Source organism: Capricornis sumatraensis, chromosome 4 (assembly GCF_032405125.1).
Source record: "Capricornis sumatraensis isolate serow.1 chromosome 4, serow.2, whole genome shotgun sequence".
Classification (NCBI taxonomy): domain Eukaryota; kingdom Metazoa; phylum Chordata; class Mammalia; order Artiodactyla; family Bovidae; genus Capricornis; species Capricornis sumatraensis.
In genome coordinates, this window is record NC_091072.1 from 129149984 (window position 1) to 129169106 (window position 19123).

General features: G+C 40.2%; 1 protein-coding gene across 1 annotated transcript in view; it reads left to right on the plus strand.

Annotated features, from left to right (window-relative positions):
* Window positions 1-17478, plus strand: part of BCAT1 (branched chain amino acid transaminase 1) — a 71082-nt gene extending 53604 nt beyond the window's left edge. Inside the window, exons 8-11 of the mRNA XM_068971498.1 lie at window positions 2665-2750; window positions 7063-7203; window positions 9604-9678; window positions 17413-17478. Of these exons, the coding sequence (XP_068827599.1) occupies window positions 2665-2750; window positions 7063-7203; window positions 9604-9678; window positions 17413-17478 (368 nt within the window). The remainder of the gene's footprint in view (window positions 1-2664; window positions 2751-7062; window positions 7204-9603; window positions 9679-17412) is intronic.
* Window positions 17479-19123: the final 1645 nt, after the last annotated feature.

Sequence of the window (19123 nt, forward strand, 5' to 3'; positions counted from 1 at the left end):
TCTGGAGCTCATTCTGGCTCTTGTAAGCTTGTTTGTGGTTGCAGAGGAAAATGAATATTTCTCACCCAAATGTTGTCATGTCATCATCTCTGTCTGGCAACCAGGGAAGCAGATGTTCTGTTCCTTGACCTCAGGCTAGTGGTTACAAATTTGAGTGTTACATATGTTTCACAAAACTGCATTTGCACACGCGGGGCCACTGTTTTCACTGAACTCTATGCAGTCTTAGGAGGAGGGCATGACAACCTATTCCAGTATTTTTGCCTGGAGAATCCTATGAACAAAGGAGCCTGGTGGGCTGCAGTCCATGAGGTCACAAAGAGTTGGACACGACTGAAGTGACTTAGCACATGGTCTTAAAGCCCAGCAAGCTTTAGGCGAGGTCCAGTTTGGGGGCACTAGAATTGTTTGTTTATACGTGTGGGGTGTATGTGTGCATGCACGTATAGATCTGTACATCCGTATATCCAGCTTGCTTGCTATTGCAGAACACGTGTTTATCTTGAGATCAAAGTAGCCCCCAAAACATTGCCAAAAACAAATTTTCTTCTTTTGAAACAGTGGTTTTCAGCAGATGATTTTTTGACTCAAAATTCGAAGAAATCATACTGCTATACCCTAGCAAAGAGGTTTTTTTTTTCTTTTTTTTAAGAAAAAAAAACCAAAAAAACATGTATTACATACCACTCTGGGCCAGGCATGTTGTTGAGTTTTGGGGACACAGGAGTAAACAGAGTCCTGGCATTCCAGAGAGCTGTGTTGTTGTTGGGGACGTCTCATGTGGCCACAGTGGAGTGGATGAGTCCAGAGCACAGCCTACAAAAGCAAATGGTGGTGGCCACAGTGTTGAGAGGCTTGAGCGCTGACAGTGTTCCCCAGCATCACCAACCTTGGGAAGTCCCATGTTTCTTTAGCCTCAGTTTCTCCTTCTGGAAAACAGGACTGCACTAGGTGATCTCTAAAGTCCTTTCAGGCTGCATCAAGTGGCTCTGGAGCTCAAAGACCGATTTTTACCCAACTTTTGCTACCCAGTGGTCCTTTCCAACATCCCTTGTGAAGTCCTCTGCAGACACATGACAGGCAACACATCTGTCCTGAGGTTCAACATCTATATAAAAATGATGCTTTAAGGCTCAAATTTCTCACTAGATTCAGCTTCCTGGGTGCCAGAGGTGAGGAGGAAAGGGAATGTTGAGTACCAGAGGCATCCTTCTGTAAGGAGGCTGTGTGGCTGTTGTGCCACACTCTTTTTTTTTTTTTTGGTAAGATTTATTTTTTTTTTTTGGGTGTACTGGGTCTTTGTTGGCATCCTTCTGTAAGGAGGCTGTGTGGCTGGTGTGCCACACTCTTTTTTCTTCTTTGGTAAGATTTATTTATTTTTGGGTGTACTGGGTCTTTGTTGCTGCGAGCGGGGGTTATTTGTTGCAGTGTGCAGGCTTCTCACAGGGATGGCTTCTCTTGTTGTGGAGCATGGGCTCTAGGCTCATGAGCTTCAGTAGCTGTGGCACCCAGACTCAGTAGTTATGGCACATAGGCTTAGTTTAATTGTCCCATGGCTTGTGGGATCTTCCCCGACCAAGGATCGAACCTATGTTCCCTGCATCGCCAGGCAAATTCTCAACTGTTAGGCCCCCAGGGAAGCACCACGCTGAGTCTTATAGACAGGTCATCATGCCAACTTGCACTGTGGTTGGGAGTGTCTGCAGTCATTCTCTTAGTAGACCAGTGTTTTGGGTTTTGGCCCTGTGGGTCACCCATGGAGTGTTATTTTGTTGTTTGGATTTCCTTTTTTCTTCTTTTTTATGCTTTCTTTGTTAGGCATATCCATGCTTGAGGCCACCCTGCATGCATTGCATTCAATTTCAGAGGATGAAGTCAGCGTCTCCATGCTTGATGTGGGTGCTCCTCCATGGTTGAACGTCACTGGGTAGAGTTGTCAGGGCCAGTGTGGGAGCAGTGACAGCCTGAGTGGGCCTGCATACCTCTTAGGACAGGGTTGCCCCACAGTGCTCTTAGAAGGTTGGGTGATGCCCGGTGTTTCTGGATAAGGGTCTACCTCCATTTTCCTAATCACAACCAGCTTTAATCTTTTTGACTTGGCAATGTTTTTTGACTTTTGGAATGTTGCTTTTTGGAGTATTTTATAACTCTTATTGTTTGTTAGTGGGAAACCATCTCATTCTTCACTGGTTAAGGATAAATTGAAGGTAGTAGAATGACTGATTGGGCTTCCCTGGTGGCTTAGTGATAAAGAATCCACCTGCCGATGTAGGAGATGCAGGTTCAACCCCTGGGCAGGAAGATCCTTTGGAGAAGGAAATCAACCTGCTCCAGTATTCTTGCCTGAAAAATCCCATGGACCTCGAGGAGCCTGGTGGGCTATTTTTCATGGTGTTGCAAAGAGTCAGGCACAGCTTAGTGACTAAAGCAGAAGGATGACTGATTTTCTTTCTTCTTTTTTCTGCATTTTTTTTCTTTTAAAGAAAATATAAGGATCTACCTGAAGTGTGAGTTGATTTGGAAAATTTGACAGTACAGAACAATGGCCCCCTTTTCGTGTTTGTTACCACAACAATAACAAGAAGTGTTTTAAAAATAACAAGTATTTGTTGTTTAGAAAAGCATCTAATAAAGTTTGAAACTATTCCCATTTCTAATTGACAGAAGAAGAACTGGCAACTCCTCCGCTAGATGGCATCATTCTTCCAGGAGTGATGAGGCAGAGCATCCTGGACTTGGCACACAAGTGGGTGGGTACCTTCGGCATGAACCCCTTTTATAAAAGCATGAAATAAAAAGTAATCAGAATAAGTCCAGCTTAGTGTTAAAATAATCTCCTGTAGTTCCAACCAACGTTATCTTATCTTTAAATCATAACTTGAGTGAAAAGAACTCTTCTAGAAGGACTGTCTTGGCAAGACTATCAAATAAGTACTGTTTATAGGGAAGGGCAGGCAGAAACCAGTTTAGCAAGTTGTCCTAGTATTCTAGTACTAGACTCAAGCTTTATGCCAGGTGTCTCCTATTAATTCACCTGGTTTATCCTCCGTGTACTTCCTTTTCGCCAGCCTTTTAAAATCTAAACACTCAAGTAAATGGAAAGTTGTTTTTAGTAGCCTTTCTAATTTACATGACACAGGCAAGTCTGTTAAACCATTCGGTATTGGAAATGACTTCGCATATTCAAGATGAATATTGAATGAGTTGGTTAATCTGGCAAAGATTCTTGGATGGGACTTTTGACCCATGTGTTAAAATGGTCTCCAGGGGACAAGAAAAGGCTTTGAACATACTGTGGTCAAACAGTGTTAATAGGACAAATGTTTAGAAATACACATATCTAGGAGAGTACAGTTTCTTTGGAAAAGGCTTTGGAAGTAGAGAAAATGTGCTATAAATAATTCTACAAAACCCTGAAGTAGACAAGACCCAACTGCCACATGCTGGCTGGCACATTGGGCATGACATTTACAGACTGTTGGTATAATTTCAAACAGCTTGCCCTGTCCTAAATATGTTTGCAATTGGAAAGATGTATTTTCCAAGCTCAGTAATTTTTGTTTCATTAAAGAGAAAAATCAACCAAGTACAGAAGGTTTGATGACAAGTTGCAAGTGGAAATGCTTTCCCACACTAATGATTTGCTAGCATGAAAAATAGGTTATTATGGAGGAAGTTTTTTCTTGACTCCTTAGCTATAATTTATTTTTAAAACTGTGAGACATACACGCCAAGAGGCATGTGGGGGGTTACCAGTATTTGCCAGACAGGGGAAAATTGTCCAAAGATAAAGGAGGGTAAGGAGAGGAAAAACAATTCTGTTTATTTACAGGAGTTTTTTTTTTTTTTCTTTTCCAGAACACAAAACTCAGCTTTAACTTGGCTGATTTTCTGGAGTATATATATTTATTTATCTGCTTACCTTTGTGCAACTTAATTGCAGTTGCAGACTGAGATAAATTGAAACTTACAAAAAGCCACATTTCTATTGCAGGCATATATTTTTTTTATCTTTCCAAATATACTTACAGCACGAAGCACTCTTCTAATGCTTTGAATCTTGCCAAGGGCAGTGATTTCCATTTGTATCTGTTGCGGACTTGTACATTAAAAAAAATGCTCTCTTCTTACTTAAAGTATCCATTCTATGCTGCCCTTAATTCAAATAGCCTCTTGACCAGCTTTTCTTTTTTTTTTTGAGCTTTAACTACTAACAAAGAATGAGAATTAAACGGATTAAGCAATGAGTATGAAACATAGTTTAAACACAGCTTAAAAGCATCAAGTTTTTTTTTTTTCCCCACTTCCTATCTTTGAGCAGATGTTCAAATAATTAAGCGGAAGTTGATGAGAGAGTATACCAATAATTCTGTGATGAAACTCAACCTGAAACTGCATCAGAAAGAAAGAAGAGGATTACTGCTGTAAAGTCAATTGAATCAATGAAATTGGGGGAAAAAAATACACAGTGTAATTTCTCAAATATGCTATCTATGTATGTTTTAAAATAATGAAATATTCCAGATATTGAAACTCAGTCCCTGTTTCTACTCCATAAAAGACACAGTAGAAAGAGGACTAGACTTGGAGTCAGTGAGATCAGACCTGAGTTCAAATCCAGTTTCTGCCATTTCCTAGCTGTGAGTTCTCAGGGGTGTCACTGAACATCCTTGAACCTTAATTTTCTCATCTATAAAATAGGGTGATAATACCCACCTTAAACTATCAATGCAAAGAAGAAAAACAATAGAATGGGAAAAACTAGAGATCTCTTCAAGAAAATTAGAGATACCAAGGGAACATTTCATGCAAAGATGGGCTCGATAAAGGACAGAAATGGTATGGACCTAACAGAAGCAGAAGCTATTAAGAAGAGGTGGCAAGAATACACAGAAGAACTGTACAAAAAAGATCTTCATGACCTGGATAATCATGATGGTGTGATCACTCATCTAGAGCCAGACATTGTGGAATGTGAAGTCAAGTGGGCCTTAGGAAACATCACTACAAACGAAGCTAGTGGAGGTGATAGGATTCCAGTTGAGCTATTTCAAATCCTGAAAGATGACGCTATGAAAGTGTTGCACTCAATATGCCAGCAAATATGGAAAACTCAGCAGTGCCCACGGGACTGGAAAAGGTCAGTTTTCGTTCCAATCCCAAAGAAAGGCAATGGCAAAGAATGCTCAAACTACCACACAATTGCACTCATCTCACACACTAGTAAAGTAATGCTTAAAATTCTCCAAGCAAGGCTTCAGCAATACATGAACTGTGAACTTCCAGATGTTCCAGCTGGTTTTGGAAAAGGCAGAGGAACCAGAGATCAAATTGCCAGCATCCATTGGAACATTGAAAAGGCAAGAGAGTTCCAGAAAAACATCTATTTCTGCTTTATTGACTTTGCCAAAGTCTTTGACTGTGTGGATCACAATAAACTGTGGAAAATTCTGAAAGAGATGGGAATACCAGACCACCTAACCTGCCTCTTGAGAAACCTGTATGCAGGTCAGGAAGCAACAGTTAGAACTGGACATGGAACAACAGACTGGTTCCAAATAGGAAAAGGAGTGCGTCAAGGCTGTATATTGTCACCCTGCTTATTTAACTTATATGCAGAGCACATCATGAGAAACGCTGGGCTGGATGAAGCACAAGCTGGAATCAAGACTGCTGGGAGAAATATCAATAACCTCAGATATGCAGATTACACCACTCTTATGGCAGAAAGGGAAAAAGAACTAAAGAGCCTCTTGATGAAAGTGAAAGAGGAGAGTGAAAAAGTTGGCCTAAAGCTCAACATTCAGAAAACTAAGATCATGGCATCCGGTCCCATCACTTCATGGCAGATAGATGGGGAAACAGTGGCTGACTTTATTTTTCTGGGCTCCAAAATCATGGCAGATGGTGATTGCAGCCATGAAATTAAAAGACGCTTACTCCTTGGAAGGAGAGTTATGACCAACCTAGACAGGATATTGAAAAGCAGAGACATTACTTTGCCAACAAAGGTCCATCTAGTCAAGGCTATGGTTTCTCCAGTAGTCATGTATGGATGTGAAAGTTGGACTATAAAGCAAGCTGAGCGCCGAAGAATTGATGCTTTTGAACTGTGGTGTTGGAGAAGACTCTTGAGAGTCCCTTGGACTGCAAGGAGATCCAACCAGTCCATTCTAAAGGAGATCAGTCCTGGGTGTTCATTAGAAGGACTGATGTTGAAGCTGAAACTCCAATATTTTGGCCACCTGATGTGAAGAGCTGACTCATTGGAAAAGACCCTGATGCTGGGAGTGATTGAGGGCAGGAGGAGAAGGGGATGACAGAGGATGAGATGGTTGGATAGCATCATTGACTCAATGAACATGGGTTTGGGTAGACTCCAGAAGTTGGTGATGGACAGGGAGGCCTGGCATGCTGTGGTTCATGGGGTTGCAAAGAGTCGGATACGACTGAACGACTGAACTGAACTGACCCATCTTAAAAATTAGAGAACGTGGTGTGTAACTGATGCTCAATAAATAGTGGCTATAATTATTAATATTAGATAATAGTGTACTTTGTCTTATGATAATAAGTGTTTGGAACACACATTAGGTAACACTCGAGTGCATCAGCTTGTGAAACTTTGGCTATGATAACAAACAAAAGGCAGAAAAGAAAGCAAGTATTAAAATATACTATGTACTCTATCATGCTGATCTTATATTTTATATTCTGATCATCTCATTTAGAGATGGTGTGACCTTGGAGTAGGTTGCTTAGCATCTTGGTGTGTTTCCCAAAAGATGATGTCACTCTTTCCAGCTTTTCTTCTAAACATGATTATGACATTGTTTCAGTTCAGTCAGAAGGTAAAGTAGAAAGATCCGTACCTCAGGGCATTTTTTTGCATGTCTTTTCCTTAAATATATATAGGTATATAATCTATTTTTTAATTGAAGGATAATTGCTTTACTGAATTTTGTTGGTTTTTTTTTTTCTGCCAAATAACATGGATCAGCCCTAGGTATACATATGTCTGCTCCCTCTTGAATTATATTTGTTTATTTCTATTCCAAACAGGGTGAATTTAAGGTATCAGAGAGATACCTCACCATGGATGACTTGACCACAGCTATAGAGGAGAATCGGGTGAGGGAGATGTTTGGTTCAGGTACCGCCTGCGTTGTTTGCCCTGTTTCGACTATACTGTACAAGGATGAGGTAAGACATTGTTTCTTCACTTCCTGTCATTTTCAAACATTTGCCTATAATTTAACTCTTTGGATATATATATAGACAAAATGCTAGTTGACCTCAGGATGCAAAGCATTTTTTAAATAACTTGATATTCTGTTGATTGCGGCAGTTCTCTTTATGAACCTGTGTTAGCAAGTGACTTACTCATCCTTCCAGTGGTTTCCTGAAAGCGCCAGCAGTTTCATCCTTGGTTATCATACCTGCCTTAAGTATGCCAATAGGCTTACACTTATCGCGCATCTCTCTAGGGAAGGTCTTCTTGTTGTTGTTGTTCAGTCGCTAAGTTGTGTCTAAACTGTGACCCCATGGGCTTTGTAGCCTGCCAGGCTCCTCTGTCCATGGAATTCTCCAGGCAAGAATACTGGAGTGGGTTGCCATATCCTTCTCCAGGGGATCTTCCGAGACTAGGTATCAAACCGGAGTCTCCTGCATTAGCAGGCTGATTCTTTACCCCTGGGCCACCAGGGAAGCCCCAAAGGAGGACTTGCAAGTAATTATATTTCAGTCTGCAGTTTCCAGAAGTACTTCCTAACTACTGGAGGAGGGATAGCAAATTGGTAAGGAAAACTTGTTTAAATGATGATTTGTTTCATCTTCATCATCATTAATGATTAATAATTAATAATTAATGATTAAACCACTTCATAGAAGATTTTCATTTGGCAAACATGATGCATTTACTTCCAGAAGCTTTTAGTTGGAAGACATTTTCTCCTATTAAATTAATCTTCTTTATATATGCTGTACTTCCATTTCTTGTCAGTGTTTTTTGTTGTTGTTGTTGTTTCTTGCTTTCTTCTTTATAACAACATAGCTCTGTCCTCACCTAACTTCATAATTCAGAGGCATAGGGGCATTATTTTTATAATTGGCTTAAATTATTCATAATAGTAAATGCAAATTCTATTGGTTTTTAAATTCAGCATTATAATTATGTTTCCTCAACTGGGTGAACTGATTTTTTTTTCTGCTGATTTAAATGGTGGTTGCTTCATTGCTTGGGATTTTCAAAAACTTGACATAATTGCATGAACAGATAGACGATTTCAAGGGAAAAAAAGTATTCTATTTTATATGGATACCTGTACTGATTATAAAGCTACTGTTTCACATTTTACGGTGGTAATAACTAGATAATATATTATTGGTCTACACTTAAATGAACTAAAGTTGTCATTAGGTCAGTCTTTTTTTAAAGCACGTTTCTTTTAATATTTATTTATTTATCTGGCAGTATCGGGTCTTTGCTGCGTCATGCAGGATCTTTCCTTGAGGCATACAGGGTCTCTCTAGTTGTGGCTCATGGGCTCAGTAGTTGTGGCTCGTAGGTTTAGTTCCTCCACAGTACGTGAGATCTTGGTTCCCTGACCAGGGATTGAACACACTTCCCCTGCACTGCAAGGTGGATTCTTGGTCACTGGACCATCAGGGATGTCCCTGAGTCAGATTTTTAAAGTCCAGTTGTTACTTCATCTCTAGAAGTAAGTTTGTAAAGCTTAACACAGTTTGTGGCCTTGTTATAAGGGAGCATTCAGAGCCAAAAGGCATATCTAATTATCCTGTTATCCTAAAGTGTATAATAAGAAAAGTAGGAGTATAGACTGTCAAAATCAAACTATCAAAAGCCTCAAGCCAGCAAGGCATGAATAGGCATGACTCGAAATACAGATTAGGGTCATAAAATCTCTTTGCCCTGACTTTAACCATCTGTGCAACTTTGTGGAATTTGTGGCCCTTGGTAGCTTGGCTGAGAACAGACAGATTTGGCAACCCCTTTTGTGAAGACATAGACTTGTTTGCATTTATACTACTGATGGACTTCCCTGGTGGTCTGGTGGTTAAGACTCTTGCTTCCACTGCAGGGGGCACAGGTTCGATCCCCGCATGCCATACAGCAAGGCCAGAAAACAAACAACAACAACAAAAACAGCTTATGTCCCTGAAATGGCTTGCTTTAATTCATGGCAGAATATCTTTTGAGTTCTCATTCCCTGCCCAAAGGGTAGATGTGGAGGCTAATATTTCATCTTTGTAGATTCTCAGGATGCTGGAGGAAGTAGGGTTCTTTAAGTTTAGCCACGGTTCTAGGTACCCCTGGCTTCTCGTTCGTTCTTCAAATCAGCCTGGAGATTGGCATATAAACCAGTTGTACCCTGAAATCAACTGGTAGGAGATGAACAACCTAGCATTGAGTAGATTGTTTATTCAAATTAAGAATAAGAATCTTTGGCATAGAAGTTAGCACATGTAACAAGGTTATCATAGTGCCATTCCCTATTTTGGTAAAATTGCTTAGTTTCTTACCTGTTGTCACTGTGTACATGAATATCCTCAAACTAGTTCATGTCTGCTTTTCTTTTATAGACTATACACATTCCAACTATGGAGAACGGTCCTAAGCTTGCAAGCCGCATCTTAGAAAAACTGACTGATATTCAGGTAAGAGCATCTATTTTTAAGATGTTGTTTATTTCATTCAAAGCTTAGAACCAAATCTTACCTCTGTGGAGAGAAGAGAGTAAGTACTGCCGTTTGAGGTCAACAAACTAAATTTAAGGAAAATGTTGGTGCTAGTGTGTGTGGGCATGAGCAAAGCGGGAAATGAGAAAAAAGATGCATACTTTTTTTAAAAAAAAGGAAGGAAGGAAGAAGGGGAAAAGATACAAACACATATATACAGAGAGAGTCAGAGACTCAATTACTTAACATTAAAAAATAAATATATTCAGTAAATTTTGATAACACTTAAAAATCTCATTGAAAAGTGTAACATAATTTTTTTTTCTGTAACATACTTTTATTTTTTTTATTTTATTATTATTTTTTTGTAACATACTTTTAAAAAAGAAAAAAAGCTTTAAAGTAGAAGAAAGCACAGAAAAAATAATATTACCTGTGATTCCATCACAGATAGAGGCACTGTTAATTTTTGATATCTTGATTTTTAATATTTTGTAATCATTTATATATTTTTAGATAGATGTTTTTCTAACAATGGGATCACATATAATTTTGTTAACCTGCTTTTTTAAATTAATAAATCATTTGCTTTTTGATATTAGCAAATTTTAAAATTTTATGTATAAAGTTTAATTGAACTCTACTATGTTGGTAAAGAATAATTTTTAAAGAAACCTCCTTGTTGAACATTTATGTTGTTGGAAATTATTTCATTGTTATGAACAGTATATTTTTAGTTTTTTTCTTTAAGATAAATTCCTGAAATGGTAATTATTGGGTCAAAGAGCATGCACACCTGTTTCTTAGTACTCATTTGAAAAGACCCTGATGCTGGGAAACATTGAGGGCAGGAGGAGAAGTGGGTGACAGTTCAGAAGCATCAATTCTTCGGCGCTCAGCTTGCTTTATAGTCCAACTCTCACATCCATACATGACTACTGGAAAAACCATAGCCTTTACTAGACAGACCTTTGTTGGCAAAGTAATGTCTCTGCTTTGTAATATGCTGTCTAGGTTGGTCATAACTCTCCTTCCAGGGAGTAATAGTCTTTTAATTTCATGGCTGCAATCATCATCTGCAGTGATTTTGCAGCCCCAAAAAATAAAGTTAGCCACTGTTTCCATTGTTTCCCCATCTATTTGCCATGAAGTGATAGGCCTGGCAGCCATGATCTTAGTTTTCTGAATGTTGAGCTTTAAGCCAACTTTTTCACTCTCCTCTTTCACTTTCATCAGGAGGTTCTTTAGTTCTTCTTCACTTTCTGCCATAAGGGTGGTATCATCTGCATATCTCAGGTTATTGATATTTCTCCGCAGTCTTGATTCCAGTTTGTGCTTCATACAGCCCAGCATTTCTCATGATGTACTCTGCATAGAAGTTAAATAAGCAGGGTGACTATATACAGCCTTGACATATTCCTTTTCCTGTTTGGAACCAGTCTGTTGTTCCATGTCCAGTTCTAACTGTTGCTTCCTGACCTGCATACAGGTTTCTCAAGAGGCAGGTTAGGTGGTCTGGTATTCCCATCTCTTTCAGAATTTTCCAGTTTATTGTGATCTACACAGTCAAAGGCTTTGGCATAGTCAATAAAGCAGAAATAGATGATTTTTCTGGAACTCTCTTGCTTTTTCAATGATCCAGTGGATGTTGGCAATTTGATCTCTGGTTTCTCTGCCTTTCCAAAATCAGCTTGAACATCTGGAACTTCATGGTTCATATATTACTGTAGCCTGGCTTGGAGAATTTTGAGCATTACTTTACTAGCGTGTGAGATGAGTGCAATTGTGCGGTAGTTTGAGCATTCTTTGCCATTGCCTTTCTTTGGGATTGGAATGAAAACTTACCTTTTCCAGTCCCGTGGCCTCTGCTGAGTTTTCCAAATTTGCTGTCATATTGAGTACAGCACTTTCACAGCATCATCTTTCAGGATTTGAAATAGCTCAACTGGAATCCTATCACCTCCACTAGCTTTGTTTGTAGTGATGCTTCCTAAGCCCACTTGACTTCACATTCCAGAATGTCTGACTCTAGGTGACTGATCACACCATCGTGATTATTTGGGTCATGAAGATGACAGAGGGAAAATTAAATTCTATTACATATGAATCAGAAGAAAAAGCTAAGTAGAGGTGTTCAGCCAGCATAATCATAAATCTTTTTAAGGCAAAGCAGAAATGAGTATCATCCCCATTGAGATGGTGACTACATTCAGTTCAGTTCAGTTCAGTTCAGTCACTCAGTCGTGTCCGACTCTTCGCGACCCCATGAATCGCAACATGCCAGGCCTCCCTGTCCATCACCATCTCCCGGAGTTCACTCAGACTCATGTCGATCGAGTCAGTGATGCCATCCAGCCATCTCATCCTCTGTCGTCCCCTTCTTCTCCTGCCCCCAATCCCTCCCAGCATCAGAGTCTTTTCCAGTGAGTCAACTCTTCTCATGAGGTGGCCAAAGTACTGGAGCTTCAGCTTCAGCATCATCCCTTCCAAAGAAATCCCAGGGTTGATCTTCAGAATGGACTGGTTGGATCTCCTTGCAGTCCAAGGGACTCTCAAGAGTCTTCTCCAACACCACAGTTCAAAAGCATCAATTCTTTGGCGCTCAGCCTTCTTCACAGTCCAACTCTCACATCCATACATGACCACAGGAAAAACCATAGCCTTGACTAGAAGGACCTTAGTCGGCAAAGTAATGTCTCTGCTTTTCAATATGCTATCTAGGTTGGTCATACTTTTCTTCCAAGGAGTAAGCGTCTTTTAATTTCATGGCTGCAGTCACCATCTGCAGTGATTTTGGAGCCCCCCAAAATAAAGTCTGACACTGTTTCTACTCTTTCCCCATCTATTTCCCATGAAGTGATGGGACTGGATGCCATGATCTTCGTTTTCTGAATGTTGAGCTTTAAGCCAACTTTTTCGCTCTCCTCTTTCACTTTCATCAAGAGGCTTTTTAGCTCCTCTTCACTTTCTGCCATAAGGGTGGTGTCACCTGCATATCTGAGGTTATTGATATTTCTCCCAGCAATCTTCATTCCAGCTTGTGTTTCCTCCAGTCCAGCGTTTCTCATGATGTACTCTGCATAGAAGTTAAATAAGCAGGGTGACAATATACAGCCTTGACATACTCCTTGTCCTATTTGGAACCAGTCTGTTGTTCCATGTCCAGTTCTAACTGTTGCTTCCTGGCCTGCATACAGATTTCTCAAGAGGCAGGTTAGGTGGTCTGATATTTCCATCTCTTTCAGAATTTTCCAGTTTATTGTGATCCACACAGTGAAAGGCTTTGGCATAGTCAGTAAAGCAGATATATGCCCCAAAACCCTAAAGTATGAATAAAAGAAGTCCAGAGGCAACTTTGCGACAGAGGGAAGCCATTGCAAAAGGTCTCGGAAGGGCATTTTTAGTTATTTATTGGAGGATAATTGCTTTACGAAGTTGTGTTGGTTTCTGCCATACAGCAATGCAAATCAGCCATAAGTATGTGCGTGTGTATGTGTGTGTGTATATGTATCCCCTCACTCTTGTTCCTCCCTCCAACCCCAGCCCTCTAAGTCACCACAGAGCGCTGGGCTGGACGCCCTGTTGTTGTTCAGTCACTAAGTTGTGTCCAACTCTTTGCAACCCCGTGAGCTGCAGCACACCAGGCTTCCCTGTCCTTCATTATCTCCTGGCATTTGCTCAGACTGATGTCCATTGAGTCGGTGATGCCATCCAACCGTCTCATCCTCTGTCATCCCCTCCTCCTGCCCTCAGTCTTTCCCAGCATCAGGGTCTTTTCCATTGAGTTGGCTTTTCTCATCAGGTGGCCAAAGTATTGGAGCTTCAGCTTCCACATCAGTCAATCCTAAAGGAAACCCTGAATATTCACTGGAAGGCTCCCTGTGTTATACAGCAACTTCCCACTAGCTGTCTATTTAACACTTGGTAATGTATATATGTGAAGTCTTTTTGTTGGGATATAGACAATTAACAATGTTGCGATAGTTTCAGGTAGATTACAGAGAGACACAACCATACTTGTAACGTATCCATTTTCTCCCAAATGCAGTCCCTTTCAGGCTGCCACGAAAAACTGAGGAGAGTTCCCTGTGAGAAAGAGCATATTTAGAAGTAAGATTACAGAACGCAGGAATGTAGGTGACAGAAGTGAATGGTTTTGATTCATTCATTCAACAATTATATTGAGCACACACTGTATTCCAGAGGCTGTTTCAGATGCCCGGGAATAGAGTAGCGAAAAAAGTGACCAGGAAATTGAAGAAGTCAGAGCAAACTGGTATAGAAGGACAGATTTATTCCATTTAAATTTAAGACCATATCCAAAGGTTTAAAAATAAAAGTTACATATGAAGTTGAAAAGGAGAAATAGAACATTTTTCTCTTACCTGTATATATTCTCTTTATAACTTGGCTAAGAAGTTAGTAATTTCTTTTTACCGTAGGTAGTAAAGTGTAATGGTAACAACACTAAAAAACTAATGATATGTTCAAGAGCTCTGTACTGAACAAAGAAGCAAAGGGATGCAAGCATGCACGTGATCAGTCATGTCCAACTCTTTGTGACCCCATGGACTATAGCCTGACAGGCTCCTCTGTCCATGGAGTTTTCTAGGCAAGAATACTGAAATGGATTGCCATGCCCTCCTTCAGGGGATCTTCCTGACCCGAGGATCGAATCTTTGTCTCTTGCTTCTCCTGGCAGGCAGGTTCTTTACCATGTGAGCCACCTGGGAAGTGCAGGGATACATGAGATTCTCAATTAAACCACAAACCAAGCACCAAATCTGCTCCAAATTGTCAAGTAACCCAGGACCATCCCTTTGGAATCTAAGACCACCTCTTTTCTTCTTCAATTATTTTGTGCCTGTGGGCATGAAACCTACAGTTTCAAAATTATTCTCTTACAAAATGGCAAATTGATGCTGTCAGCCAAGCTACTAAATTGTCTGTTTCTCTCCAAGAAAAATAATTTAAGTTATTACTGAGGAAAAAGCATAGAATTGCACCATGTTTTACATTTGATCTCTTTGACGTTACATGGAAACATGATGTTTCCTCCCAAGTGCTCTGAAATTGAAAAGGGAGCGCAGTAGCAACCAAAGAATCCTCAAGGTTCTTGCCAGTTCTTTCTCTGCGGGGAGAATTCCTTCTTAACCACGGATCTGATTTTCATTTAACTTGTATATTTCTGTATATGAGCAAGAATCTCTGAGGCTGAGTGTTCATCCCATTTGGCTAATTAGCCATATAGTTCCCTGGGTCTTATTGCCCTACAAACTACCTCTTGGGGGGAAACTTTTCAAATGACAAGGTTTTAGTGTTCTTTTCCAATTTTTTAAATCAGTGAATGCAGACTGATTTTGTGACTTTTTAAAAAAAATATTTATTTATGTGGCTGTGTTTGGTCTTAGTTGTGGCTCGTGGGATCTTCATTGTCATTTGGGATCCTTTCATTGCACATGGACTCTCTAGTTGAAGCTTCTGGGCTTAGTTGCTCCTTGGTGTGTAGGATCTTAGTTCCCTGACCAAGGATTGAACCACTGTGTGAATTCTTAACCACAGGACCAACAGGGAAGTCCCTTCTTCTTCTTTTTATTAAAAAAATAAATAAATAAAATGACAGGCTCTCATTAAGTGGTAGAACTACAGCTGCTGTTTTTATTGTCAATGGCAACTCACTCTAGTACTCTTGCCTGGAAAATCCCATTGATGGAGGAGCCTGGTAGGCTGCAGTCTGTGGCATCGCGAAGAGTCAGACACGACTGAGCGACTTCACTTTCACTTTTCACTTTCAGGCATTGGAGAAGGAAATGGCAACCCACTCCAATGTTCTTGCCTGGAGAACCCCAGGGACGGTGGAGCCTGGTGGGCTGCCGTCTATGAGGTCACGCAGAGTCGGACACAACTGAAGCGACTTAGCAGCAGCAGCAGCAGCAATGTAACAACAAAAAAAAAGCACTTCTGTGTTCATACTTAACCAGGCTTGAACTTGGAGAACATCACCATGCTGTCCATATCCCTCACTTTCCCATTGTTCTTTGCTATTTCTGTTACCATCATACTCACCTTTGCTTCTGCCATTTGGGGGTCTTCTCTGTCCTCCAATATGCTGTGCTCTATTTGCTTCCTTCCTGCCTTCCTGTATCTTCTACAGTTTGCCTGTTTGATAAGTGTTGGTTGTTTCTTCAAGATGCATCTCCTTGAAGAATCTTTTAAATCTCTGGAATAACATCCCCTTTCCGTAGTACAAACATACATTCACCCACTTAACTGCTGCTTCTTCCCCATTTTCCATAGCCCCTGGATGATCACTTAGGACTTTTAAAGTATGTTCTGATTAGTCACACACTTTCCTTTGTGCCATGGTTGGTTGAGTGTGGGTGTTATTTTATTCTTTTTTTGTAACTCCAATATTCTCACAGCGTCTGTGTCATAGTACATACTTATCAATGTCTCTTTCTTTTTTAAAAAAATTTTTTACCCTGACTCCTGCTAATATTTTCTCTTTGTACTATATTCTTCAATTTTTAAAATTAATTTGTTAATTAAAATTTTTTAAAATTAATTTATTTTTGGCTGTGATGGCTCTTCACTGTGGCACAGGGCCTCCCTCTGGTTGTGGTGCCTGCGGGCTTCTCTTGTGGCACACAGCCTCAGTAATTGCAGCACGTGGGTTTTGCTAGTTGTGTTATGTGAATTTAGTTGCCCTATGGCTTGTGGGATCTTAAATCCCTGATCAGGGATTGGACCCAGGTCCCCTCCATTGGAAGGCAGATTCTTAAGCACTGGACCGCCAGGCAAGAACCTCAGTAATGTTGAAAAAGGAATGAATGGGTGAGTGACACACCAAGCAAGTACTGAAGAATAGAAACGTGTTGCCCTTGTATATTAACACATTCTGAGAAGAGAGAAAAATGTCAAATTATTTTACAAAAAGAAAAAAAAAAAACTTAAGAGAATCTGATTTAGATTTTTTTCAAAGTGAGATATACATCGAAACTGCTGTCAAGATCGGATAAAAGCTGCAGCCCAGGTCATAAATATCAGGGTAGCATGTTTGAAAAACTAGCAGTGCTGCTATTGCCATTTCAGAAAGTGGGAGGAATGATTGTCAAGACCCAGAGGTGGACATCTTTAGTAGTTTAAAATAAGGGAAGATGAGTGGGATCAAAGCGTGATCTGTATTGATAGCCCATCACCAGATAGAATTTTTAAAATCTCTTTTCCCACCAGTGGCTGCAGCTTTGTGAGAAAAAATAACTGTTCTTTCCCTGGAGAAGTCCTGAGCTATTCTGTGTGTGTTTGCAGACTTGGTGAACATCCTAGATTGCCTTGATGCTACAGTTCCTTGCCCAGCTTCCCAGCCTCTCCTTGTTCCCTCATTCACACTTCATCCCTTGTTTTCGGATCACAGAGCTTTGCATGGCCATTGAATATGACCTACAACCAGAATGAAGTGTTAACTGGTGGGCAGCACTGGTTCTGTTTTTATTGGCCTTTCTGAGAGTTAAGTGCCTAACTTGCAGCGTGGCCTTTTATGTTTTAGAATTTTCTGCCAAATGTAAAAGGCACGTTTTAGCAAAAGCCTTGTAAAATTACTTGCCAAATGTGCATTGAATGCAAGCAATAAGCTTGTCATTATTAGTCACGTTTTAGTTCAGTGTTCTAATTGTAATTGATGAAAAGTTGAACAATTCTGCACAGCACACTGAGCCTTCCACATGGATTCAAAGTACCATCCCACAGGCTGGATTTGATTTACTGCATTGCAAACATTAAAGGCTGTCGCTATGGTAGCGTTAAGGATGCATTTTTGCTGTTTAGTCACTAAGTCATGTCCGACTCTTTGCAACCTTATAGACTGTAGCCTGCCAGGCTCTTCTCCATGGGATTTCCCAGGCAAGAATGTTGGAGTTGCCATTTACTCCTCCAGGGGATATTCTCGACCCAGGGATCAAATCCTCATCTCCTGCATTGGCAGGCAGATTCTTTTACCACTGTGCTACCAGGGAAGCCCATTAAAAGCACTGACCGCAGTATAAGGACAGCCTGGTCCATGCAGACAAGTGTTTTCTTTCCCTGCCTTCTCTGGATACCTTTTAAAGGCAGCATATTTCTATTCCCGCTAAAATCTGTCATCTCTACTTTGAATTATTTCACCTTGGAAAATTAAAGTACATTATTCATCATTGAAATGAAAGGTGATAATCACCTAGGTCTAGATATTATGAATTAGCTGTATTATCACATCCCTTGAATAACATCTCAAGATGCTATGATTTTACATGAAAGTATGAGTTGCAGGACGAGAGAAAAACCTTAATACATATTCTGTAGGTTCCTAGAATTACACGGCCTATGACTGTCATTGTATTCAAAACTGATCGTGACTGTTGATAAAACTAAAATTAGTAACTGAAAGCAAATTCATTTTAACTGGTGAGATTCATGATGAAATTATAGTCATGAAGCATAAGTTGGTAGATCTGCTAAAATGTCAATAGGGCTTCCCAGATGGTGCTAGTGGTAAAGAACCCAGCTGCCAGTACAGGAGACACAAGAGATGCGGGTTTGATTCCTGGTTCCGGAAGATCCCCTGGAGAAGGAATGGCAACCCACCCCAGTATTCTTGCCTGGAGAGTCCCAAGGACAGAGGAACCTGGCAGGCTACAGTCCATAGGGTCACAAAGAGTTGGACACAACTGAAGCGAGTTAGTATGCAAGCACACACATACCCAATAGGAAATGTGGAAACCCACTTAGCATACAAAGTATCAGTAGGCTGATACTCAATTATTATTAATGGCTAAAGTGTCTAATGTATTAATGGAAATGCAAATAGGAAAAATAAAACGTGTATTTCCCTCTATATATAAATCAGGCAGAATTTGGGAATGTTTTGTCTGACATTTATTATGAAATCAACAGTGTGAACAGTGGGAGGCCATACTCTGTAGGCGACACTTTCTGATGTGGATTAAGTAAGTCACTTAGTGACACTGGCTTCCTTCATCCTCCTTTTCATGTAAACCAGAAGGTTGTAGGGGGACCCATTCTTAGCTTCTAGTACTTTTACCAATGTGATAGATTCTGCTCTCTGAAGTCTTTAAAGCTCCATTAAGAGGCACCCAGGACATGGGCATGGAGAAATAGCATTGCACAGAGACAGAACTGGGCTGTAGTTAAGAGTTTCCTAGAAGAGAGCAGACTTATGGTTGCCAAGGGGGATGGGAGTGGGGGAGGGATGGATTGGGAAGTTGGGATTAGCAGAAGTAAACTATGTAGAAAACATATAAACAACAGAACCTACATTGTATAGGACAGGTAAATGTATGCAGTATTCTGTGATAAACTGTAATGGAAAAGAATATGGAAACATATATATATTTACATATATATATAGGTGCTGTGCAATGCTTAGTTG